Below are 27037 nucleotides of genomic sequence, written 5' to 3' on the forward strand. Positions count from 1 at the left end.
GGGCAACATGCAAGAGATTCCAGTGCCTGGGGTTGGCGCTCAGCTCTGAAGTTTACCCGTCGGTAAACCGGGATCAGCCCCTTTAAATTGTTTGTTTGTTTGATCGATTTCACTCAAACTTTTTCTGAAAGGGTTGAGGTGGTTTATCACAGAGGCCATAGAGATTTAGTAAAAGAGAAACAAAAGATAAAGATCAAGGAAAATGAGGAGGAAGCCTTAAGGATGAACAGTGTGTTCTAACTGAGCTTCCTTGGCAAAGAATGTAAGGAGAATCAGACACAGGATTCCTATTATTAGAAAAGAGGAAGAAAACCAGTTGCTCCAGGGGAAAAAAAAAAAAAAAAAAAACTCCTTCCCAGAAGTAGATTGCATCTGAGCTTGGGAACTCAGTAGAGTTTTCTGGGTTTATGTCTCCTTAACTGTAATCAAAGGAGGCAGGTGCCTGGGGTAGGGTGATGAGAATGGGAGTAGGCTGTTTTGCTTTGTTTTTTGTTCTAATTTAAAACAACAACAGCAGTGGAATGGAAGGGCCAGCTTTTCTCCCAACTCCATCAACCACTGTGAGACTGAAATGGCGCCAGGTGTGAGAACGCCGTCTGCAAACCCAGAATTTGGGGGCTAGGCTGAAGACTTATTACAAACAGTCAACAGGTGGGCCTCTCCCTCCTCTCAGGGCATCTACCTCTGGTTCTCTCCCCAGCTCTGAAAGGCAGTCTCCCTTCCTATTTCGGCTTCTCCCTAACTTATCTCTCATCCACCTGCTGGCAGCCTCGGCCAAGTCCAGGAAGAGGGGGGCAGGTGGCTCCAACCTCAGGGGTAAAGACTGAGTCACAGCGTGGGTGCTTCCAAGGGTGGCCCGCAGGCCACCTTCATCAGAAACACCTGTGGGGCTTGTTAAAACCTGACCCCTGGGCTCCACTCCAGACCTGCCGTCAGACTCTCTGAGGGTGGGGCCCAGGAATCTGCATTTTCAACAAACACCCCAGGCAATTCTAAGCACTTAAGTTTGACACCCATTGGGTCTGCAGCAGAGTCCAGACTAGCCCCCCTCGCCTTGCGATGAAAATGTGCATCCTGGGCCCCTAAATAGGGACTCACCGCCACAGACTTGACCTGCTTCCCGGCAAACCAGCGCAGCTGCTGCAGGACGCCTCTGAACACCTCTGTTTTCTGGGTGGGAAGCTTAGCAACCGCATCGAGCAGGGTCTTTTCCACAGAGTTCAGGGAGCAAGCGGCTCCAAAGGAGATACCTGGGAACACACGCTCGGAATGACAGCAGCCCCCGTCACAGCTCGGAAAGCACTTCCATACACAGCAACCCCAGTAAGGCTAAGCCAGGACGCACATCCTTATATGGATGAGGAAATTAAGGCCCAGAGAGGTCAAGTGACCTGCCCAATGCCACACAGCTAATAAAAGAGCCAGGACTCAACCCCAGGCCTCAACTCAATAAAATCAGATCTCTGAGCGTGAAGTCTTGGCATGTTTTTAAAAAAAGCACCCCAAAAATTCCCCCCACCTACCCCCTATTTCCATGAGCGATTCTAGCATGCAGCCAGGATAGAGAACAACTACGGAGAATCCCAAGCCCCTTGCCCGCTGGCACCCTACCATGGATGCTCTGTGGAGGAGGGCACTGAGGGTGCCCGCTTCCCCCATGCAGGGCGGCTCCCAAAAAAGCAGGTGGCAGCGGGAGCCAAAGAGGAGTCTTTCCTGGCACTCGCCATCCCCCCGCATGACCCACCTCCAGCATCCCAGCCCCTCTGTGGGCTCAGGCAAACTTCCCCTTACCCTCCAGTCCGTGCTCCACTGAATTCAGCTCAGGGATCCAGGCTGGGCAGATGATCACAGGAAACAGCTGATTCTTAAACTTCATCTCAATGCCTCAAGACAAACGAGAAGCCTCAAGTTATAGGTCTGTTGTTTATCACCAGCGCATTTTTTCCCACCACTGCACACAGGGCGGAGGACATATTCACGATCATAACATGCTCCGTGGGTGTCTTGGGATGAGGGGGTGCAGTGGACAAGATGTGGGATTAAGTGCAGTTTCCGCACAATCAGCCTGAAAGCTATGTCTTTCTCTCCCTCTCAAAAAACCCCATCGGAATTCAAATAAGATGAACTTGAATTCGTGTGTGTGGTGTGTGTGTGCGTGTGTGCATATGTGCATGTGTGTTTAATCACAATATTAGAAAAAGGGCATGAAAATAAGTCAGGAATGCTTCTAAGCACTTTACATATTTTAACTCATTTAATCCTCACAATAACCCTATGAAACACTGTGATTTTCTCTGTTTATAGATGAAGAAACTGAGGCACAGGGAGGTAAAATTTCTTGCCCAAATTACACAGCTAAGAACGGGCATATCTCAGTACCGGAGCAATTATTAGAATTGGGATGTAATAGTAATATGATATGAAAGTCTAACATTCAGACAAAACAGGAAAACTGACTGAGAGAGAAAACTTCAAATTGGCCTCCCAGTTCCCAATAGCTGTCTGAGTTCTTAAGGTGCACGGCTTGGTGGGACCGAATGTCTGTGTCTGGATTCTGTCCTTCCGGTGAGTCAAGTAAGAAACCTCTGCGAACAGACCTGCTTCTGTTCCTCAGACCCAGTTAGCACAGCACCTCTCCCAGCCCCGCGCACAGGGCTGTAGATGGAAAAGGGTAAGAAGGAAATGTCTGTGCATCAACCCTCCCCCCCCACTTTCCGGTGCTGTTGAGGGTCTCTGAAGGCAGACGCAGGCTTTGAGGAGTCTGGCCTGTTTGAATATCAGCTCGTAGGACGAAGAATGCAGAGGGAGGCACTAAGTGGCTCATTTTGAGGAGGGGCTCTCTATGACCCACTTCCCCCGACATCGTGGTTGTAGGTGGTTACGCTGTGAGGACTGTGTGTGAGGGAGGCCGGGGTGGAGCTGGGCATGGTCTTAAGCAATTATTTCTAACTTGGAGCTTATCATATCTTTGTGAATGCCTTTCTCTCAGAATCTAACTGAACCCAGGACATTGTGTGACTCGTGGCGAGGAACATGTCATATACCCAAGGACCCCAAATATTCTTCCAGCCCCTCATTCTCCACCTTAACTCATGGGACCCTGGGCCCTTGGGTCATGGCTACACAGGCCAGCCATTGTGGTCATATCACCTGAGGCACGTCTCACAGGCCACCCTGCCATCCTGATGTGTCACATTATGGCAGCAGGGGACTCTGTACAGCACCTGTGCTCACAAGGGTGGCCCAGTTCAGCACTTCACCAGCACAGACCTGAGCCAGGCCCTCCTCTCTGTGGCTGAAGAACCAACCGGAACCCAGGGCTCTGGGGGTCCCTCCAGAGCCAGAGCCAGGAGTCCCCCACAAGCTGGACTTGGTTGCTTAAAAGCATGTCAAGTCCCCCCAAACCAGGGTTCCTCTGAGGCAGACCTCGGCTGTGCCACCATCCTCTCCTTGGATCCTCACTGGGCTTGGGTCCCAGCCAAGTGGAAACGGGCCAAGCCAGGTTTATAAATGGATGGAGACGAGCAGGGACCTGGGCACCTCTGCTCCTGTGTCTTCAAGCACCAAGCCTGAGAGCTGCACATCTGGTGTCTCCTTGACCTGTTCACGTACTGTGGGCCTCATGTCCCAGGTGGTGGCACCACACGGCAGGTGGCCACAGTCATGGGCAACCCAGCACAGTCACACGTGGACATCTCCTCTCCCTAGCCTTACCACATCACCCCCAGAAAAGGGAGGGCAAGGGAGTGACCTTTATGGAACCCCTAGTGTCCGTCAGGCACCGGCCCAGACATGTGAGCTACGTTGCTCCCTCCGCCTTTAGACTGGGAGACACTGAAGGGAAGGGGTCTGGTCCAGGTGATCTGGGTACCCCTGGCTCTCCCAGAGTACCCAGCGCAGAGCCGGCTCTCTGTCAGTGTTTACGGAGAACAGTCAGCAAGGAGCTCGGTTAATACTCAGAACAACCCTTACAGGAGGTGTCATTACTCCACATATGAAATGGGGAAGTAAGGGCGGAAGAGGACACACAGAGGACACACAGCCACAGGGGCTGAACTGGGCAGACTGGCCCAGGGCCACCCCGCGCCCTTACCAATCTCCGTGTTCCCCACCACCAGCTTGGCCTCGGGGTGCTGCGCTTTGAGGTCCAGCAGCTCCTTCAGGGCCGAGGCCTGGATCCAGGTCACACGCTCCCCTTCAAAACGCAGCTGCTTCTGCGGAATGTCTTTCAGCCTCTGGAAAATGAAGTTTTCTTACTGTGCTGCCTCTTCCTCCCCACTGCCATTCCCAGGGCCATTGCTTTAAGTTTGCAAGGGGATCAACTCTTCTATGGATTTGTTTAATACTGAATTCAGACGGAAAATGCACGTCAGGGGAGAAGAGAGGGAGAACACCAGGTACTGAGGCAGGAATTACGTTGCAGCTCTTTTATAGACATTATGTCACTTAGTCTTCAGAAGATCTCAGTGAAGGAGGCACTGTTAGTCTCATCTTTTACAGGTGAAGGAGGAACCTGAGGATCAAGGTTATGGGACCTACTGAAGGTCACTGCCACAAGGTGACTTGAACTGTCCCACACTGTCTCCAGGAGGTACGGGGCGGGGGATCAGAAGGGAATGCAATGGAAGGTTGGCTCTAGAGCATGAGGGGTGATGCGGGGCTGAGAGAGAAAACCCCCAAATCAAACGGATGGTTTTTCAAGGTTTCACAATCCAGAGAAAGATATGCTGACGGTCTGCTGCAAAGCCGTTCTTTCTGGCCTGTTGAATTCATAAAGCATGAATTCATGAGCTCCTGGTGAGCTTCATGAGCTCACCACCGCCTGAGAAATCTGCACTTGAGAAACGTTGAGAGTGGCTTGATTATTATTACTATTATTATTTTGGTCATGAATGTTGGAGTGAAGGAGCAGAATCATCAAGGTGAGAAAGTAGGCATGAGAGGTGTCCTTAAGACGTGGCTGCAGGCCATGGATTGTGTCCTTTGAACACAGCTCTCTTTGTTTGTTTGTTTCGTATATAAATGGACTGCTAACAGAAAGAAGAATGGATTGCTTGAGGGCTTATCCATGAGATTTAGCCAGGAGGTCACCAAATACTCCTGGAGCTCCTGTTACTGTACACAGTGTGCCAAAGAGATCCACTCCCTCAGAGTGACACGTGTGAGAAGGAGAGAAGTGTGGGTCCCTGTGGGAGTATGTGGCTCAGGGACTTGATGTTTGGGTGTCAGAGAAAGGAAGGGAAATTCAGGCTGAAACCTACAGGACAAGGAGGACACAAAGGCCCCAGTGGGTACGAGTGGGACCCAACAGGTCTCCAGGGGCTCATGGGCCATCACCTACCAGCAACTCTGGGGGGAAGATGGGTTCCTGCGTGGGATCCAGGGGCATGAACTCCTCTGGGTTGAATAAAGATGGAGAGAGAGTGACCTGCTGGAAAAGGGGACAGATGAGTGATACACTGTCCCCTCCTTTAAAATGCCCCATAGGGCTGGCCTAGCCCTCTGTCCAAGCGAGCTCATCCACAGACCCCAGCAGGCTGGTGGAGGAGCTGGTATCTCCTGGGAAGAAGGGACAAGGAGGTCTTGACAGAGGATCCAGGGCTAATGTATACATTTACCACCCTCATGGTTGGGGCGTAACTGTTTCCTCTTCCAGCCACCACCGCCCAGAGTGTGGAGAGAGCCCACTGGCTCCTTTGATCTGAGGTTGGCCCTCAGGCTTCCAGGCTGAAAAGGACCCACTTACCTTGTGGTCTTTCTTCTGGTTCATGCAGCAGTTTGGGTTGTTCCCATTTCCCCCACAGCATCCACCATCCTAGAGAGATGACCAACATTCACACAAAGATATTTGCAAAGAGTTTTCACAGAAGCTAAAGAAGCTAGAGTATTACTATCAAATGAAATCTGGGTGTGATACCTATTCCAGCATCAAAAGGAGCAGCAGATGCCCGACCCCATCCCACTTGCCTCTGCACAGAGGCAAGGCCTCTGCTTTAACTACATTCACTTGGTTAATGTCGATTAAATAACTTGAGAGTAAACAAACAGGACCTCTCCTGGAAGCAGCAGGGATATTTACTTATGAGAAAATGTCTCCATAAAAGCTAGTCCTATTTTATCAAATCATCTCTTTGTGCCCACTTTCCTCTTCAGTACTGCTTCCTGAGGAGGCCTTAGTTCCCTGACCAGGGATCGAACCTGCCTCCCCTGCAGGGGAAGCACAGAGTCTTAACCACTGGACCACTAGGGAAGCCCCTCATGCCTCTACTTCTAAACCATCAAGTTCTATGGGAATTGGCTGGGCGCCTCCCAGACTGGAGTCTTTGTGGGGCTCCTGCCAAAGACGTTCAGGACCAGAGGTGTGCCCGGCCAGTGTGCCTGATGGCCTTCCCACTCCTTATCAGGCACTTCTCGCCAGAAAGCTCCCACTCTTTACCCCTCACTGCAGGCCTGTTCTGGAGGATGTGTACAGGTCTGATGACTCATCACCTACAGGGAAAGGACTTGCTCAGAACCTCTTGGGGTGCCAATGGCGGAGCACAGAATAGAGCCCGGATTGCTACCTCCCAAAACCAATGCACTGAAGGTGGGAAAGGGTGTGTTCACCTGACTGATCTAGCCCAAGGAGGCAGGAGTCTCAGCTCAGGGCCCCAGAAGACACTACAGAATCGTGGAGTTGTGCTAAGAGGCAAAAGTGGGGGAACTCCCAGGCATAGACCTGGGACACATTTCCAGGGCAGCTGTTCCTGGGGGAGCAGGCTGGGAGTAGCCCTTCCGAACGTGAATTGCGGAAGACACCATTCACGCCGACGTTTCCCAAAGGGTGAGTCACCACCTACCAGCGTCCCCGAGGAAGTTCTCAGAGGGCCAGGGAGGCCGAAGGTGTAGCCTCTGAGAACGTGCAAGCGCTGTCAGACTTGCCTCAACCCCCCTGCACATGCTGCCCTGCGTGCAGACCCCTCCTGCATTCACTGCTTTGCCACTGGATCTCAGAGCGGCTCGGTCTATCTTATACTGCCACACCTCCACCTTGCCCTTCCCCTCTGTCTTTGGACAGAAAGGAGAGGGTCTCTTCACGTCTCTCTTTTTGGAGGAGTGATGTGGAGAATTACCAGGCCCTGCTTACAGTAAGACAACAGCCTCCCTCACCTGGTCCTTGTGGGGAAGGATGTATTTCGCAAAAGTGGATTATTCAGATAATGAAAGTGCCAGCACTTTCTTACTTAGATCTTTTTCCTCGATAATTCATTGATGTGTTTATGACATAAATTACTGTAACGTACAATAATATGTCACTGCCCTCAAGGTCTACTGCGGTTGGATGAGGCTAGGGATTTTCCCCAGTGAGATTTCCACTTTTCTCAGTAGGCTAAAACTACTGGGCTTATTTTTATGGTTCCCCCATCTCCTTCCTTGCTGCTAGATGAACGTTGTCATTTCCTGCTGTGAACAGGCTGCCTCGCTATAGCATGCTCTCCTCACCCTCTTCCGGTGTGTGCTATGGCCATGAAAACTAGATCGATGAGCTTTTTAGAACTGTGTGTAAGGTAACAATTAAAAGGCTCTGAATAAAGGCCTTGGGGGCCTCCAATGAGTAACATGCATGAGCTTTTGAGCACATTCTGTGCGTCAGTCACTTTGCCTGCTTGGAGCATCCAGCTCTACTCTGCTCTGCCGTACACTGCCAGGCAGCTGGAGTGAAGGGGGTGCGGCTCACCTCCTCCCATGGTGTCACAATAGACTCAGGAACTGTGTAAATGATGATAAAACTCTGACCCACAGAAGGAGTATAATTGTCAGCTACACTCAAAAGCCCTTCTCTCTGGAGAAACTAGGAGAGCTGGGCAGATTGTATTTCTTTGAGAAGCCTCCTATGAAATAAGTACATGCACAAGATTAACAATCCCTGGTTCTCAGGGAAGCCTAAGCAATACATGAAGATCAAATATGGGTAATGGAAAAAATGTACCAGCATCATAATTTATGTTGCCATTTACTGAAAATGTAAGAAGTGCCAGGCATCGTCCTAAGAGCTTTACAGGAAGTCCTTTCCACAAGCACTGTAAGGTAGGTATTGTTACAATCCCCATTTTAGAAACAAGGAAATTTGCCCAATATCATGCGTCAATTAAGTGATGGAATGGGATTTGAACCCAGGTCTGCAGATTCTGAATCTAAGCTTTCAATCATTTTCATTTAAATCCGTACCTCCTGGTTCCTCATCATCAACAGCATTCACCAGGATGTGGCATTTTCCATCCTTAGAGGCTCCATCTCCATCTCCACCCTTTTGGGCTATTTTGACACAATACTCCTTTTTGTACTGTGCCAACTCTAAAAGTCAGTGAAAGGCACAGGAGTCTGTGACTCTCCCCTCAACCCAGAATCAAATTGAGACGAGACAGTTTGATTGGAGTCAGGATCAACTTGACCCAGCTGGGAAATCAGGTAAAATCTGGGGAGATTAAGCCAAGAAAGGAGAAGCTAGCCCTCCGTCCTCCTTGCCAGATGACAGGTGTGTGTCTGCATTTATGTAATCAATGCTCATGCACCCCAGCTGTGGTTTCTCACTCAGCGTTATATGAACACTACAGGGGTTCACACACTGTCTGAAGATCTAATTAGCAGTTTCATAAGCCCAGCAGAGTGCCAGCTGCAGAGAGCAGCCGGGACAGGAAAGGAGGAGGGACTCGAGTGCTGAGTCAGGCTGGGTTGTTATTAACTGCCACGTTCAGCTCCTGTGCCATGGGCTGAGCATGCCAGTCACCAAGGAAGGATGCCAAGCCCGAATGCCCTGGAGGAAATTAGCTCTTAGGCAGCATGTCTTCCAGTAACCAGTTCTCCAGGCCTTCCCTGGAAGGAAAGTCTCCGTGCTATTGATGAGAACCACCACCTCCCTCCACCCCCAAGAATAAGAACGGCAGAGCCCAATGCCCTTGCCAGGTACCTGCGGCAGAAGGACCCGCCAGCTGGCCATCTGATCATTTTTCTCTGTAACCCAGAGGCCCCTGGCATCCCTCCCAGCTGTGATTCCTGAGTGTTGTTGCTTCAGGAGCAGGGCCGTTGCTGTCCCAGTGCCCCAACTTACCTTGGCGAAGGTCCGGAAGCCCTGGAGGATGGGTCTGTAGCCTGTACAACGGCACAGGTTTCCTGTGGGCCAAGGAAAAAGCTGCAGTGTCAGCGCAGGCCCCGGAGCAGCTAAGGGGTTTGTGGCTTTGCTCCCAGCTCAGTTAAATTCTCTCTTTACGTATTCGATTTTCTTTGCTTGGAATGACCCTCCTCCTGCTTGTATCCCTGACTTCAAAACATCTACCACTTCTTCCAGGAAGCCTTGCTAGAATGCCTAGACTGAATCAGGTGCTCCTCCTAAGTCCTCCCATGGTGCCTAGTCATAGCTTTATCAGTGAGCTTATCAAACTACATTATAAGCTCTCTTCCCCTTCAGAGTACGAACTCCTTGAGAGGAGGGACTGTGTCTCTCATCCCTGTGTCCCCTGTACCCTGTATAGTGCCTGACAAATGATAGGACTTCATATAAATGACAGAATAAATGATGCATTGAAATGGATTGAATGAGTGGGGAGCCTTCTCTACTCAATTCAGAGGAACAGATAACAGACCCAACCATCTGGGCCCATTCACAGAAGGCAAAGTGGGAAGCCAGTCCCTGTTCAAGGCTCAGAGTCATGGCCTTCCTCATATGTGGCCTTTGCCCTGCAGAATCCTGCTCTGAGGAAGCAGCAAGGGAAGACGCCATGTCATTAGCTTCTGTGCAGTTTCCCAAACGATCTCCTCCCACTCTGGCCACTCATGGCTATCCCATCCCAGCACGGGGTGGGAGCAGGAAGACACCTCAGGAAGGTGAACGCTAAGGCAGGAGACCCCAGAAGGTCTCCAAACCACCCAAGTGTTCTTCAAATTAAGAAAGCACCAACCTTCCAGTCAATCATAACCAACATGGTGGGATGGCCTGAGCCTTTCCCTCAAAAGGCAGTGCCTGGAACTCCTGGTCCACTCCTGGCATCCACTCTGGCCCTGCCCTGCCCTCCTCAGAGCCCCACTTGCCACTCCACCTCCCGGGCCCTGCCTCAAGGCCCATACCTTGGAAGGCATCCTCGATCTCCTCAACAGTGGGCTCAGGCTGGTTCCGAAGCAGCGTGTACATGCTCATGACGATGCCGGGTGTGCAGAACCCACATTGGGAGCCGTGGCTTTTGGCGATTCTCTCCTAAAAGGGGCAGATGACGTAGACACCTGTGTTGCAGAACCCCTCCCAGGCTCCCTTGTGACTCAACTGGAGCCAGCCCATCTCGACAGGCAGTGTAGGGTAGCAGACTGCATGAAGTCAAATTGTAGTGCCGCCACTTCCCAGCTGTGACCTTGGCCAGGTTACCAAGCCTCACTAAGCCTTGTCTATATGTTTAGGACCATCCTAGCACTTAGAGGATTCAGTGAGATCATTCACGTAAAACTCTTAACATCATCCCTGGCATAGAGGAGGGAGTCAACCCATGGGAGTTATTAATAGGACAGCCCCCTCAAAGAACAACGACTGTTAGAGCCAGAGCGGCTTCTCACCCTTCATTCCCTTCACTAGAGAGAGGAGGAAGCAGGCTCAGAGATTTAAGAGATGTATGCAAGATCACACATGGTGAATGCAAGAGCTGTGTCAGGTTTTTTTAACTACACTACCCCACAATCCAAAATCAACCAAATGAATGCATTTTATTCCAAATTAGAATGCTGCTGTATTCTTATGTGAAGGCAATCCTTGAAGTCCAATGGGTGGGGACTTAAGAATTGGGAAATGTGTGATATAGAATTCACTAAAAGCATTGAATGTCACAGAATTTTCATTCAAACCTGCAAGATTTTTATTACAAGGAGATTCTCCTCATCTACACTATTTTTAAATCTCTGGGGATCTCTCTTGGAACTTACATTAAGTAAAATTGTTAGAATGTTGTATCCCCAGTGCCTAGCATGGATAGCCATTCATTTGACAAATATTTACTGAGAAACTATCATGTACCAGGAGTGGTAAAGGCACTGGGGACAGAGAGTGAAGAAGAGAGATGAGGTTCCTGGTCTCATGAAGCTCATATCCTAGCAGGGGAAATACTGACAAAAACAAAGAAGAAAATTTGAGGTGGAGGTCAGTTCTATGCAGAGAATTAGTACAAGAGGACATGACCCAGCGTGACTAGTGGCTATTTGGAGTGGTTAGAAAAGCCACTCTGAAAAAGTGACCTTTGAGTTGAACTTAATGACATAATTTGGAGCAGGGAAGAGTGTATCCCAGGCAGAGGGAACAGCAAGTGCAAAGGCTCTGAGCACAGACAGTGCCAAAGTCTGGTGTGCTAGAGCTGCTGAAAGGCCAGGGTGGGTGGAATCCTGGGACAAGGGATGTCAGTTGGGGGAACAGGCAGCAGCCAGTCGATGCAGCTCTTCATAAGCCAGGGTTAGGGATCCGGATTGTTATTCTGGGTGTGATAATGAGAGGCCTTTAAGGGGAATTTCAGCAGGGATTGATATGATCAAATTTGTGTTTTTAAAGAATCACTCTAGCTGCTGGGCAGGGAATAGTTGTAGGGGCAAGAGAAGAAACAGGGGAACAGGACTCCAAAATGGCCTAGGCAAGAGGGGATAGTGACTTGAACCAAACGTTAATGGGGGAAACAGAGAAAAAAGATGAAGATTTCATTGTAAAGTTTGGAGGTAGAGTAGTTACTACTTCTGGATGGATTGGGTGTGGTGTATAAGAGAAAGAATCATAGGTGACTCCTAGATTTTTATCTTGAGCAATTGGGTGGATGCTTTTGCCACTGACTCAGATGGAGGAAGACCAGGGAAGAAAGAAGTTGGGCGGTGGGGGGGGGGGGGTTGGAAATAGCGTTTTGTTAAGTCTGAGATTAGACATGCATCTAGTGATTCAAGTAGGCAGCTGGAAATAGGAGTCCGGTCTCTGAGGAGAGGTCGAAGCTGAAGATACAAATATGATGCATTCACATGTAGATGGCATTAAACTCACCTCGGGAGAGTGTGAAGGTGGAGAAGGGATGGGGCCCAGGCCAGAGCCCAGGGTGCTGCAGCAATTAGGGACTGAGCCGAGGAAGAGCTGTACGTGGTGCAAGCGTGGAGGCAGGAGGAAAACGAGGAAAGTGTGGTGTCGTAGAAGCCAAGAGAGAAACATAAATGGACAAGGGGAAGTGGAATCTACAGCTTATTTGGAGCCAAAAGAAGTACGTCAGGAATAAGGATCTGTACCATTGGAAAGAGAGGGTTTTCGCCTGATTGTATGCATATGATCCCTGTGTTTAAACGGTTCATTCTTTCTTTCATCTATGTTTCAAAGAAAATTACAAGCCCTCATTAATCTTCTCACATCTGCTGCAGGTTGGACAAGTTTAGTAATCTGCCCTTTTCCTGCCTAGGAAGCAAAGACACGGAAGTGAAGCAATACCACCCCACCCCGCTCTGACCCCACATAACTGGCCCAGGATGCTCCCACCAGGGAGTGTAATTAGTTTGCTCAACCGGCGACCCTGGCTCCAGACTCTCATAAGGGGCACAAGGGTGGCAGGATCTGAATGACACGGTCAAGGGAAGATTAAGAAAAGGGCCTGGCTCAGGCACCTTCCGTGATGCAGTCTCCTAAGGACCTCCTGCCTCAGTTTCTCTAAACATAAGCACCGGAAGCAGTGGCTTTTCCTTCCCACTGTGCTCTGCTCCCACATGGGCTCCATCCCACCTTGTCTACGAGCATCCTTTCTCTCTCCGCAAACCCCTCAGACTACTGCCCACTCTTCCCCAAAGTGTTCCCAATTTCGCTTCATCCTCAGGTGCCTGATACCATCAGGGAGAAAGCACTGGTCAGACACCCATGTGTCTCTGTTCTCTGACTCAGCCCTTGCTAACCTCCATTTTAATGAACCCACGTCTATATGATCCGTGGGTGGAAGGTGAGGGGTGCAATGAAATTACCATTGGAGGGAGCAGGGAGTAGGTGGGTTTTTTATCAAGGGGCACAGAGCATTTGGAATCTTCAATCTGAGATGGCAAGGGGGCTTCCTAAGCACACTCGGGCACGAGGTGAGGAAGTTCCCCTGCCCCTCCTCCCTCCAGCTCTGACACAGCTGGACTTACCAGCCCCCAGATCCAGTTGACCTCTTGGTTCCCATGGGGCATGCAATGTCACCATTCACCCAGACACAGGAGGGAGCTTCAGGCTCGGGTGCCTCCACTTTCTGCCTCACAGCCATCCCCCTCACCTCCACGAGGATCTGGGGAGGTGGCTGGGCCAGAATGTCACCTTTGCCCGGGCAGTGACACTCAGCCCAATAACCCAGAGCAAGTCTGCAGCCTTGGTAAGAGCCTCTGGTTACCTGCACAGGATGCAGCCTCGTCTTGGTACTTCCGATTCCTTCCACAGTTGTCACGGCAACATGGTGCAAGGAGCAAATGGGGGCCAGGCAGGCATTGGCAGAAAGGTGACTGGAACCCAGATTAAGGTCATTCCATTGACAACTCAGGTCATCAGAGCAGACCTGAGTGCAGGGTCTGGGAGATCTGTGATGCCTGTGTCACTTCTCTTCACTACATTATGTTCTTGTCTTTTCTACAGGTGTCCTCACCTCTCTACCCAAGACTCTGCACCCGAGCCCCTCCAGCGTCCTGTGGAGTCAGACATCGGTGCGCCCTAGGCCTCTGAGCCGGAGCATGGGAGCCAGGGTCTCTTTCAGCTGCCTCTTAGCCCGACACTGGAGGTTGAGTCAAGAGGAAGCTTCTGGCAGTTTCCAGGCCCAAAGTGTGCTCCTCTCTCTGCAGGGCCCGTCCTTAGCCACTTCAATTTCAGAACGTCCTGTCACTTTTGCTTCTCTGCTTTCACTCACCTCCATTTCTCCCATTCCTCTGTGGGGAGAGGGAGGGGAAATCCCCAGGTGACATGGGACACCAACCCCTTAGACATAGCTTCCCCACATCCATCCCTTTATGCATCACTCATTCACTCATACAGACAACATCAGTTACTGAAGGCCAACCAAGTGCCAGGCACCCTGCCGAGGGCTGAGGAAATAAAGGTGAATAAGATGGAATCTCTGTCCTCTAATAGCTTGCCTTCAACTCAGGAAAACAGAAGCCAGTGTGAAGATGAAATTTAAATATTTTACAGTAAGTGTTTCAGAAGGGCTACGCACAGGGCACCATGGGACCAGCAGAGACAAGGGGCACCTAACCCAATCTTGGGAGGTCAAGGAAGCCTTCCTAGAGGAGGTGATATTTTGCCCAGTCCTAAAGTGCTAGTAAGAATTAGCCAGGTAGAGAAGTCCTTGAGAAAAGGACATTCAAGACGGGAAACAGCTTCTGCAAAGACCAAGAAATGAATGGGCATGGAGCATTGGTAGTTCACAATTGTTTCTGCATGAACAGAGTGTTGGACCCACGAAGAGAAAGAAAACTGGAGAGGAAAGGTGGGGAAAATTGAAGGACCTCACATGTTGAACAAAAAGATTGGACTTTAATTTGGGGGCAATGGAGGCCTACTGAAGGATTTCATGGGATGTGATATAAGTCTGAATTTTAAAAAGATGATTTTTTTCAGCAGTTCAGAATCTTGTCCATATTTATAAGCCAGGAAGATACTTCCTAAGACATCATTCTATAATGTCCCTCTTCATGACCAAAGCCTACTTAGAAACGCAAGAGCTTACACACATGCGCACACACGCACACTCACACAAAAGCTGACCCCTGCGTCATAGTCCTCAAAGGCCAGCAGCCAGCAGGCAAAGGATACATGATCTTGTCCTGGAGACGATCATACTTGGAAAGCATCACCGTGCAAGCCCCACAGCCGCCTTCTCCGCAGCCCAGCTTTGTCCCTCTCAGCCCCACTGGATGGTCAAGGGTTAAAGAATATGAACTCAGAGGGAAAAAAAAGTCTTTGTTGGGCTGCTGGGAAATGCCTGGACTGAGCTTCGAGTGAAGAGCCATTCGTCCACACACAGGCTCAGGCCTCTCAACCCGGGAGGCAGCAGACCCACACGGCCTCCCATTCAGACAGGCTGCCCTGCATCCCGGGGAAGCAGGGAATGAGGCCAGTTCCATTGTACAGAAAAGGAAAGGCACCAGCACCCATGTGTCATCCCCTGGGACTGGAGTTCCACTGCTCTCTAATCCTGGAGATTTTCTCGGGATCAAGGTCTTCTAGGTGTGGTCTTAACAGTCCCCCAACCCTGTGGTCTCACTGGGCAGGTAAATCAGGCACCTCAAAGACTGGGCACGTGGGGCAGCCCTCACATCACCCCAGCTGGTCGTGCAAGGAAGCCACTCAGGCCAGCATGGGACTTGCTGAGTTCGGCTTCCCTCATCCCCCGCCGAACCTTTTGGATTGATGAAGTCCAGGGACCAAAATTAAGGCTGGACCAGGGGCTTCTGAATATCCATCCCATAGGATATGTGAATGGAAATTTAAATGAAGATATTTTTGAGGTCAGAAACCAATATTGGAGGCACCGCTTATATATTGGGGGAAACAAAATCTCTGATACTTTGTGCTTGAAAAGTGCCTTACTAATAGGCTATTCCGGAGAACAGCAGTTATGGTGGCCTCTTTCCCTGGGACACACAGGCTCCATTGCTGCTTTTCCCTCAGGTCCACAGGTCTCCAGGCCATCTATCTTCCTACTGAAGATGGAAGGAGCTGAGGCTATTATCCCTGGTCACTTCCCTAATTTCAAGATAAAATTAATAACTAACAATGATACAGCATCTTCTACTTGGAAAGCAGCTATACCCACGGACCCGTTTGATCTTCACAATAATGTGGTTAGCAGGTAGGGCAGGAATTGATGAAAGAAAGAAAGAGAGAAAGAGAGAGAGAGAGAGAGGGAGGGAGGGAGGAAGGAAGGAAGGAAGACAGAGAGAGAGAAAGAGAGAGAGAGAGGGAAAGAGAGAAAGAAAGAAGGAAAGGAAGGAAGGAAGGAGGGAAGGAAGGAAGGAAGGGAGGGAGGAAGACTGAGACCCAAGATGTAATGTGCGCCCTGCAAGGTGACAGTCACTTGTGTTACCTTGAGTGTTAGGGCACAAACACGGCCATCTGACTCCTCCTCCACCATGCTGCTGCCTCTTTTAAAGCACAGCTGGGGAGGGATCTCTAGATCTCAAGTTATTCTTTTCACTAGTCTGGACGTATGAGATCAGCAGCTTAGACCACTCTAGGGGCACATGAGGACAAATGGAAGCAGCTCAAAGTAGTCTAGAGGTCTTCTGCTAACCTGGGCATCCTTCTGGAAGCCAGGGTAGAAGTCAAGGCTAGGGTCTTCTCTCTTGCCTGGAACTCCCACAAATCAACTCTCAACACAGGCAACAGCAAGCCATGAGGACTTCATATTTACGTGCCAACTTTCAGGTTTGGATTTCATTTGAGATTTGGCCTTTAAACCAGCCAACTGCTATGATCAGGAATTTCTGAGGCTGTCAGGTCTTCAAAACTGTATTAGAAATCTAAAATTGATGTCAACAATCTCTAAGAGTGAGCCTCTCTTTCCAGACCACCCAGGTAGATGGGCTGGAAATGGAGTCCCATGCAGTCCCCTGATCCCACTGAGTGACTCCAGGTCTACAAAGAACGCCATCAGGTCCATGCGTTGTGAACCTCCAGACCTGCCCCCGCCAGGTCAAAAATCCAGGGCAAAGTACACTAGAGCCAGCCGCTATCTGATAGGAGGTGAAAGAACCAGAGGCAAGGCCATGGATTCCAGGCTGGCTTCTGTGGGTGCTGAAACGATCCTTTGTTGTTCCAAAGTATGTCACTGCAAGGAGCCACCAGACATCCCTGCCTCTGGGAGCCACAGGGTTTATTGACAGAGGTCAGGATGGGTGTCATTCTACAACAGACCCCTAGAGAGTTTCCAGTGTGGGTGGGAAGTTCAGAGCATGGCTCCCGGCTTCAGTCCAGGTCTGCCAGCATTTGCCCAGAACACACGAGGGAGAGGTGTGTCCCTTAACACATCCAGCCTCACTTCCTCCTCTGTTAAAGGGATCGCTGTGAATCAGTGAGAGAGCCTACATAAATCACCTTGAACTCCACCCATATGTAGTCAGTGCCCATTAATGTTGGCTCCTATTCTAGCTTTACTGCTGGTTTTGTTCCAGAGCCTCAGAATACTTTCCTACTAGGAAACAACAAAAGGGATGGGGGATCTTACAGAAGTCCTCCCCACCCTGGGAGCAGAGCAGCACCCCAACCCCGCTCAGGAGTCCCCCACCCCATGCTTCCCAGTGCCTGCCCTTCCCACAGTGGATGGTACCTCTACACGATTCCCACCTCAGGCATCCTTTTCCCAAAAAAATACCCTTTCCCCTGACTTTCCCTCCACCTTCGCAGAGCAAGAAACCCTGCCTGGGAAGCCCATTTATGTATTAACAAATGTCTGCTGAGGCAGGCTCTGCTCCTCCTGGGGGTGGGGGGAGGGGAATGACCATGAAGCTTGCCAGAGCTAAGGAGGGTCTTTTGGAGCTGCTTGTTTTACAGGCCCAGGATAAAACCTTGGCATTACTAGAACCTTAAATGCAGGAGACTTGAAGAACATCAAGAATCATATTCTTACTCGGCAGCTGAGAATTTCAGACCCACCAGGCTCAAATGACTTCCCAGGGTCATACAGCTGCCAAGTGGCAGAGTTCCAACTAAGACACAGGGGTCCAGAGCCCTGACCCAGTGCTCTTTCCTCTGCACTTCACGGCCTCCAGACCACTCACTAGCAAATGGCGTAAGGCCCACAGAATGAGTCCCCAAGTGCCCCCTCTCCCTCACCCCGGCTCCAAAGTCAGGATACATTTTCTTCTCAGGTAGGCCAAAAGGGTTGTTTCTGGATCTGCATTTTTCTCCACCACCTATAAAAGCAAACACCAAAGAAAACTATATCAGAGGTATACTTAGCCATCGTCTCACCCAAGAATTTGTAGAGTTAATGGAGATGTGCTACATATATCATGAAAACGGAGGTGCTTTTCTTAATTCTATAAGATGAGCATATTAGCTGCAAGCCAAATCGTGTACCTGCGGACACGCTGCAATTCTAAAATTCTGCACCCACCACAGAGCACTTAGGTGCGGCGCCGGCTGTGCTGGGCTGACCAAGGCAAAGTTCCCTTCAAATTGAACAAGTCATTTCATTTCCAGCTGCTGGAGCACATTAGTGAACGCCAGGGACAGCTGGGAGCGGGGGCATGCAGACCTCTGGCTTTGCATCCTGGAGGGTGGACTCAGGCGGTGGACGGCCAGTCTGCCGTCCTGTGCTCATAGCAGAGTGTGGTATGCGTTGGGTCATCACAGTCAACAGCACTAACACAGGTTAGAAATGGAGGAGAAATCTCAAACCAAAGGCCCACGAACAGAATGTTCAGTAAGGCAGAAATGTTGTCCACGAGGTGTGGTGTCAGTTCCAGATGCAAATCATCAAAGGAAATCTATGAAAACCTGTTTCACTTCTCCTCATGCATCATCAAGCCTAAAAGGGTCTGGGTGATCGGGATGATTAAGGGGAGCGAATGTGTGATAAGAGTTTCTTTAGAGAGACCTGCATTATGAGTCTCACATCTTCCTAAAGTAGGAGGAGGAGGTATCTGCCTCACCCCTCCAGCTTCATGAGGGGCTTCTATAGCCCTACATATAAAGCTCACATGCTGCAGGGCATATGGTGGTCTGGCTTAGCTAAAAGCTAGAGAAAGTCTTACCAGACAAGCTGAGGAAGAATTGTAGTGTAAGGATTGATGTGCACTTCCAGAGTTTGGAAGAGCAAAGGATGTGAAATTGTTGTGCCATGGACCTAGCACAGGCCATACGTGAGAGAGAGAACTTGCTTGGAGGTGTTTAAATCATTCCTGAAAGACTGACTACAGGAGGTGATGGGACCTCCGTCAGAGTCTGTGTGGAGTGGACCTCCCAAAACTGGAGGCTGAGGGAGAACAGCCAGACTGAGAAAACAGCCTCCCGCACCATGTCATGAGACTTGCAATTGAAGGTTCCCAGCAGTGGGAAGCCATCCTACACCAGCACCTAATAAATAAGAACTTTCTCACTACCCTCTCCTCTCTGTCCTGAAATGAAACTGTGTTTGGCAACTTATAATTGCCCATAGGATTTTTTGTTCACTAAGAGTAATCCAGAAGGTCATGAAACTACCAAAATTTACCCTTGAATAAAGTCTAAAGGAAAGTAGAAGATGAAATTAATTTTCTTTTATGATTACACCCCACAGGTCCAGCTTGTTCAAATTTTCCTGGTTACAAATTTCACACAAGGAGTTGTTTCTTTTCTCTTGGAAATGAAATCATAAATGCACAAAATAAAAATCTTTATTACCTTTCTCATAGATGGCAATAAGATCCTCTTAGCTTACTAAGAGGCTCCTGCCTCCCCTTCCTCCTGCCCTGCTGCTCTCCTTTTATCACATCCCATCAGTTCTCTGCTCAGTGCCTTCAGTGACCTCCCACATATTCAAGGTAGCATCCAAGTTCCTTAGGCTGTCTTTCAAGACCCTTTTCAATGTGTCCCCAGTCTTCATTTTCAGCCTGTCCCCCTCCTGCTTCCCTGCCAAGCTGGTCTTCATACTCCAGTGATAATACAACTTAAACCTTCTAACTCCTGTGCCTTTGGCCATTCCATTCCTCTTTCACCTGCATCTTGACTTATTAGAAGACCCCAAACACTTCCCTATCACCCCAGCCACAAGTGGTCCAACCTTCCTTGAATTCCTCAGAGAATGACCATACCACTCTCATGGCATGGCTGCAGTGTTTGTCCCAGCAAACTCCACAGAACCCTCTCTCAGCAGGATGCCCAAAGGAAATGTGTGTTCTAAAAGAAAAACACTGTGGGGAAGTGAGCTTAGGAAATGCTGGGTTAAACAGATTGCTCTGGTAAAACTCAAGCACCAAAACAAATAATAGCCATAATGGATTACAAACCATTAAATAGAATTGAAACTCTTAAGTCCAAACCGATCATTAATAAATAAACAAACAAGTAGGAGAGAAAGGAAAGTTCTTCCTGACAGAAGAATACCAACTAGTGGCCATTTTGGGTGGCCATTTTGTAATTCAGCACAATAACTGATCTGGTCAAGAATTATCGATGGATGCTGCAACTAGCAGATGAAAGTTTGATAATCAAGGTATTTACATAGTCCCAAAGTATCTTCTCACAGATTATTCATTAATTATAAAGGGAAAAGAGTAATCTTACAGTGGAGATTGTAAGACTACTGGTGGACACCACCTTAACTGAGTGATCAAAGTTCACATCACAAATAATGGGGAAAACCGATAACATGTGCTTCCTGATATAATCCACCAAGAAAGACATGTCATTTCTCTGGTATCCTGCCCAAAATGCAGACTCTGAGTCTAATTAGAAGAAAGCACGACACAAGCTCAAAATGAGGGACATTTTAAAAAATAATGTCTTGTTCTCTTCATAAACATCAATGTCACAAAAGACAAAGGAAAGCTAAGGAGCTGTTCCAGATTAAGGGAAACTAAAGAGATATGACAACTAAGTACAAGGCATGAACCTGGATCCTGGGATTGGGGGGTGAAAGCCATAAATGACTTTACTGGGAAACTTGGAATAACGCTCTGCATAAAGTTTATAGATTAGACTAGTATTATATTAACACTAGATTTCCTGATTTTTATAATTAGATTGTGGTTATGTAAGAATACACTTATTCTTAGTTTAAGGGATAGAGAAGTATGATATCTGAAATTTATTTTTTATACTTATTTATTTATTCACTTGGTTGCATTGGGTCTTAGTTGTGGCACGCGGGCTCCAGAGCATGCAGGCTCAGTAGTTGCGGCAAGCGGGCTCTCTAGTTGTGGTGCACGGGCTCTAGAGTGCACAGGCTTAATTGCCCTGCAGCATGTGGGATCTTAGTTCCCTGACCAGGGATTGAACCTGTATCCCCTGCATTGGAAGGAGGATTCTTAACCACTGGACAATGAGGGAAGTCCCTGATATCTGAAATTTATCCTCAATGGTTCAGAAAGAAAATTTTATACTTTATGTATTTATTCCAATTAATTACATGCATAAATATATATATTAAATTATGTATTCATATATCTATATATCTACTTATATGCATAGATCTACACACATGTATGTATACTTAAAGAGAGGATGTTAAAGCAAATGTGGCAAAATGTTAGGTGTTGAATGTGGGCTAAGTCTATTTAATATTTCTTTTTATTCTTCTTGCAACTTCCTTGTAAATTTAAAATACCTTTAAAGTACAAAGTTTGAAAACTAAATTTCTTCAGTAGAGGGTTTCTCAGGGCTTTAATATTCATCCATTCATTCTGTCCACATTAATTGGGCACCTACTATGTGCCAACACTATACAAAGTGGTCTAAGAATATCTAAGAAGAGTATCTGGAAATACATTTTGGAATATGGTACCTTACCTACTCACAATCCACTTTGCCAACTAGTTCATAAACTCCCGAATGGTAAGTGCCTGGTCTTAGAGATTGTATTCCTCCAGCGCATATGTGTCCCATAGGCTCAGGCCTGGGAGGAGCTTGTAAATGTTGACGACATGGGTAGGTGGGTGGTTGAGTGACTGAGTGAGTGTTTTCTCATCACTGACTGCTGCTTCTCGTGGGGATCACTCCTGGACACCTTCAGCTGCACCCTACATGCCGAATCTTCCCAGACTCCTCTAGGGGCCACCATCTCCACTAACCAGAGAGTGACTGTTCAGAAAAACAAGAATCCTGTCCTCCAAGAGGACGGTCACTACGGTGATACCAAAATCCTGGGCAGCTCTTTCCCTTCGACTCTGACTCTAGATCAGATGTGGAAACCATAGTCACCAAGGCCTGTCACCACCACAGAAGGCCCTCGAGGTATTTGATCATTTACATCTTACACCCTCTCCAGGACCACAGCGAGTGAAGACAGAATCCTGGACAATGGTCTGAAACAGGGAGAGTAGGAAGCTCATATTTAAGAGTGAGTCACTAAGTACCAACAGATTCTTTGGTAACCTCCTTGCACAATATCTGATAACAAAAGATCTAGAATATCTTGGGAATCGAATTGGGAAGAAACTTACAGCTGTCTTTATTTGACTGGGAATTCCCTTGCTTGGTCTAGTTTTTATAGCGCTGCTTTCACCTCATCTCTCCTTGCATTGCCTCACCACCTTTCCAGCAGATTCTCAAAAGTCTGTGTGTTTATAAAATTAAAAACACTGATATTCATCACAGAAACCTGTAGTAGTAGAAGCTTCAAGAGATAGTAGGGTTTGATGTAATGATACTAACTACAAATTTTAAATTGCTCTCCTAAGGTGAAAATAAAATACGTGGGGAAACAATTTTCACCAAACCAGATTCACCTTGAAATGCTCGCTTCTAGATCCGGTGCATCATAGCAAACCGTCCCCAAAGAAGAACAGAAGCTTGCACCGTCACATGTGAACTGTTGGCTTAATAAATAATCAAACCTTAGAGTGAGACTGTTCCTTGGAAGTCACTGAATCCGTTTGCTCACCCAATATAAAAATTGCTTAGAAAAATGCCATGAAGATGCCACTGTGTAAGTAATGGGTCGAGAAAGCCAATTCAACGACTGTTTCTTAAATCTCTACAATGTAATTGCTGAATGTGACAAAGTCGTTGGAATTCTTGGCTGCAAGTCTAACAGCCACCAACAAGGAAGATTTGCCCTGCCTCTTAGTTTGCTACCAGAGACCAATGCTGAAAAGAAGTCGGGGGCTTCCCTGGTGGCGCAGTGGTTGAGAATCTGCCTGCCAATGCAGGGGACACGGGTTCGAGCCCCGGTCGGGGAAGATCCCATATGCCGCGGAGCAACTAAGCCCGTGGCGCCACAACTACCGAGCCTGCACGTCTGGAGCCTGTGCTCTGCAACAAGAGAGGCCGCGATAGTGAGAGGCCCACGCACTGCGATGAAGAGTGGCCCCCGCTTGCCGCAACTGGAGAAAGCCCTCGCACAGAAACGAAGACCCAACACAGCCATAAATAAATAAATAAATAAATAAATAAATAAAATTAAAAAAAAAAAAAGTCAATGTGTCTTTAAAAAAAAAAAAAAAAAAGAAGTTGGCACAGAGAGACAGCTCTGCACCTGGAAGAGCACAGCTGACCCCAGTTCCCAGGGCCACCCAGTGATACCACTCAAACTGAATCCAACAGTCCTGGGAGCACTGACATTGTGATGGCTCATGGAATTCCCCTGCTAGTCACCCAAATATATTCTGACAATTTAAGCACTAGATGCATTTTAGTTCTTGAACGTTGCCTCCAAAGTCACCCAGTTTCTCATCTCAAAATTGCCAATGTTGCAAAACAAATAAAATTGCTCTTATGACGGGGTACAATAATCACTCATACTGTGCACACGGCCATTCACAATGTGCAACCAAGGCTACCCTTTTACTGTCGCTTTCCTTTCCAACAAGGGAGCTGAAGCAGACGCAAGCACCTCAACACCTGTGTAGGGAGAGCAAGTGGACGGTGGAGACAATGTGATGTGCTTGCCCCCTCTTCTCCCTGCACCTGCATTAAAATCTGCAAAGATTCTCACCCTTCCAGTGCTGCAAGGACTGGTACCCTTTTCATAAGACCGCCCTCTGCCCTATCCCATCCCCACCTTCCCTAGGTCCCTGTGCACCAATGAAGTTAATCCAAGTGAGCAATTTTTATCAAAGTAAGAGGTTTGCAATATTTATATGTATAACTAAGTGTGGGCTGGAGGGGCACGGGGAGAGAAGCGTGCCCTTTAAGAAATAAAAAATTGTGGCTTGCCACAAGATGTCAGTATATGTCCTCACACAACTTAGCTGTTACATTTACACCGATGAAATATCAGACTCAAAGCTGTGTACATCTTATACCCTGAGATTAGCAAGAAAACACCTTCCTGCTCCTTTTCTCGGTAAAGAAAGCAACAAGTCTTAGGATACATTTGATTAAACACAGAAACGGAGGTGACCTCCAACCTCACCTAGAACCCTGTCCACCTTTCTCAGCTTCCTGCCAATGTCTCTATTACCGAGAAGAGGTTGCGGGGAGCACGGGTGGAACTCACAGACGCCTTTCTTCTCGCTTCCCTCCCCATCACCCCCTTTGCCCTGTGAGTATCTTGACTGTGTTCTAACGCTGAGAAGGTCTTCTTTCCCCAGTGTTACCCCAAATGCAGCAACAGCTTTGAAGGAAGAGAGAGAAAGAGAGAAGGCGAACAAATGAGGGAGAACACAAAAGAGAGAGAACAAGAACAGGTCTTTTCCAGAGGACACACATCCCTCCCGGGGATCAGGGAAACCAGAGAAAAGGTCAGCTTCTGCTTACCTTTTTGCCATTCACAAAGAAAACCAACTCATCTGCTGTCATTGTCACGGGTTGGGGGTCCCTGAACTCCAGGTACCGTATGCCCAAGAGGCACTGCCAGTTATTACTGCTCTGCAACTTGAAAAATATGCCTCCCCAAAAAATGAAATGAAGTCAGCCGATGGGAGGGACCAAGCTCAGAGCTTCGGGGCATGGACAGTTCTTGGCAAAAGCCACCCGTTTACATAATCAAGGAAAATGCAATCACACACAGCAAATCACACCCTCAACACCTGTGTCGAAGAGCACAGAGGAAGACACAGGCAGATATCAGCAAGGAGGGTGCCTTGGTGCCAGATGACTGTGGGTCTTAGGCGCCACCCTCACAGAGCCTGCTTCATCTTCCCACTTGCTGAAGACGGAGAAGGCGGAAGGACCATGGTCATAGTGACAGTCCCGGCAATAGAGATGATTCACACCCTCCGCGTCTACACTTGTCATTTTACCATTGAGGTTTACAGCAACCCAGACTCAGAACTTACATGCAGGACTCATTCTCCCAGAGCCTGGAGGGGTCTGGAGTCATAAGAGGCAGAGTCCAGTTATTCAGATGCAAAATCTTGCATTTGACCTCAGCAGGTCTCTTATCACTTTCAGAACTCACTTATTTTCATCCTGTAAATGGGCAAATGAATGACATCAAGAGCAAAAGGCTGAGTGACAAATGATGTATTTTTGGAAGTGCTTCGTAAATAAGCAAACAACCAAAATTTTTATTACTATTGCAAATGTATTCTCAACAGCACAGCAAAAATAATCCTGATAACAAACCACTTTTGAAGTTTTCCTTTTGTTTCTCTCAGGGAAATACCCTTGATTAAATTGTCAGAATAACTCATAAAAATATTTCAAAATACTGTACCAAATAAAATGTGCATATCACATAGGCATAGGCCAAATTAATACAGAGCTGAAAACCGTCCCCCATCCGGTGTCCATTAACTCCTGGTGTAAACACACATGCATATCACCTACCCGGGCAGCACCAATGGGCTCTAAAGTCCAGCGCCGAACTGCCCCTCCCAACTCTCTCTCTCTCTCTCACAGACACACACACACACACACACACACACACACAACAGCATTCTCTCTGGTCTTCTTCTACTAAGCTAGCCTCTGTGAAGTAGGTCACCTCCCCTACACCCCTTGAAAAATATGAGCGGGGAAGAAAGCAGTATTGGGCAGATGTGCTTGGTACAGGAATAATCTAGAGAAACTGAAGACTGCCAGGACAACCACCATGTTATCAACACAATGCCCCTCTCCACAACAGACTTTATTTAAGCAGAAGATGAAATTCCACTTGTAGGATAGCTAATCATCCCAATTTGTCCCCAACTGTCTTGGTTTTAGCACTAAATCCCTGGCAAATCCAAATCAGTCCAAGGCAAACTAGGATGATTGGTCAGCATAAAACACTGGTTCTTAAATGGGGAAGGGGGATCTTCATCCCAGGAGCCTTTTTGGTAATGTCTGGGGATACGTTTTGTTGACAGAAATAATCAATAATCAATTAATAATAATCATAGAAGAGAGTTTTATTTGAACCAAACTGAGGACTACACTCCAGGAGACAGTGTCTCCGATAGTTCCAGAGAAACATGGTTTTCAGAACAGTTTTATACCTTGTTGGAAAAAAGAACATCTAACATGACAAGAGTACATCCCTTCATGGTTTCAGAAAAGACAGATCAGCACATACACAGCGAGTCAGTAAAGCCCTGGCACCTAGGAAAGGAGACTTACCATCAAAGGAGTACCAGCACTGGTGTCCCAGGAAGGGAGGCATTTACTATTTATCTTTAAACTGGACAGTTTTACTTCTGGTCAATGCAGCCTTTTCTTTATCAATTAAAGCAGGTGTACAACGTATATTTAATAGGTCACAAAACAGGCTGTTCTAGTTAGTATAAAGTTAAATCATGTATATGCCAGAATGACTTCCCCATACCTCAATATGTGAACATTTCTTCCATCATTTCCTTTTTTTGATTGAATAAAATCTTTCAAAAGAAAGCAGTGATGACCAAAATATTTGTCCCTTGATGCCAGAGTGGTTGCTGCCTGTCCAACATGGCCCTCAGTGCTAGGACTTCCTCTCTTTTTCTTTTTTCTAGGAAAAGAGTTGCCTAATTATTCTCATTGGGGAGTAATTAATTAATCAACCAAAGTAAACACAGAGGTATAGGACGATGGATAAACATAGGCTATATTATCAATTATATCAAATTGTTGCACAAACTTTATACATGTGTTTGGAGCAGTCAACTTAGAGCAAACGGTGATACATGTCGTGAGTACCTTGACAGCTAGGAAAAGAATAATAATACATACTACAACAATGACAATCATCTATAAAGCAAAGCAGGAAAAAAAAGACCGATTACTGAAGGAAGCTAACCAAAGAGATTATTTAAAGGGTTAGTTTCCCACACATCTTTTAGCCTTTTTGCCTTTTGGGAATTTTTTTTCTAAGTGTATGCCTCCTTTTCCACAGGTGTTGATATAAGTGCAACAAGTAACGTGAGCAATAGCACAACAACTCTTGTTAAGCCAGCAGAAAATCTAAGGCAACCTTGTTATCAAATACTACTTGGGCGAAGGAGTTTAGGG

General features: G+C 47.7%; 1 protein-coding gene across 1 annotated transcript in view; it reads right to left on the reverse strand.

Moving 5' to 3' along the window:
- Positions 1–24427, reverse strand: part of XDH (xanthine dehydrogenase) — a 61213-nt gene extending 36786 nt beyond the window's left edge. The window contains exons 1-11 of the mRNA XM_068563952.1: positions 24386–24427; positions 17841–17898; positions 14798–14894; positions 13386–13494; positions 10102–10228; positions 9089–9150; positions 5747–5815; positions 5342–5428; positions 4094–4235; positions 1792–1884; positions 1099–1250 (exon numbers count right to left, since the gene is read on the reverse strand). Coding sequence (XP_068420053.1) covers positions 1099–1250; positions 1792–1884; positions 4094–4235; positions 5342–5428; positions 5747–5815; positions 9089–9150; positions 10102–10228; positions 13386–13494; positions 14798–14894; positions 17841–17898; positions 24386–24427 — 1038 coding nt within the window. The remainder of the gene's footprint in view (positions 1–1098; positions 1251–1791; positions 1885–4093; positions 4236–5341; positions 5429–5746; positions 5816–9088; positions 9151–10101; positions 10229–13385; positions 13495–14797; positions 14895–17840; positions 17899–24385) is intronic.
- Positions 24428–27037: the final 2610 nt, after the last annotated feature.

The sequence above is a fragment of the Eschrichtius robustus genome, chromosome 15 (assembly GCF_028021215.1).
Source record: "Eschrichtius robustus isolate mEscRob2 chromosome 15, mEscRob2.pri, whole genome shotgun sequence".
Classification (NCBI taxonomy): Eukaryota; Metazoa; Chordata; class Mammalia; order Artiodactyla; family Eschrichtiidae; genus Eschrichtius; species Eschrichtius robustus.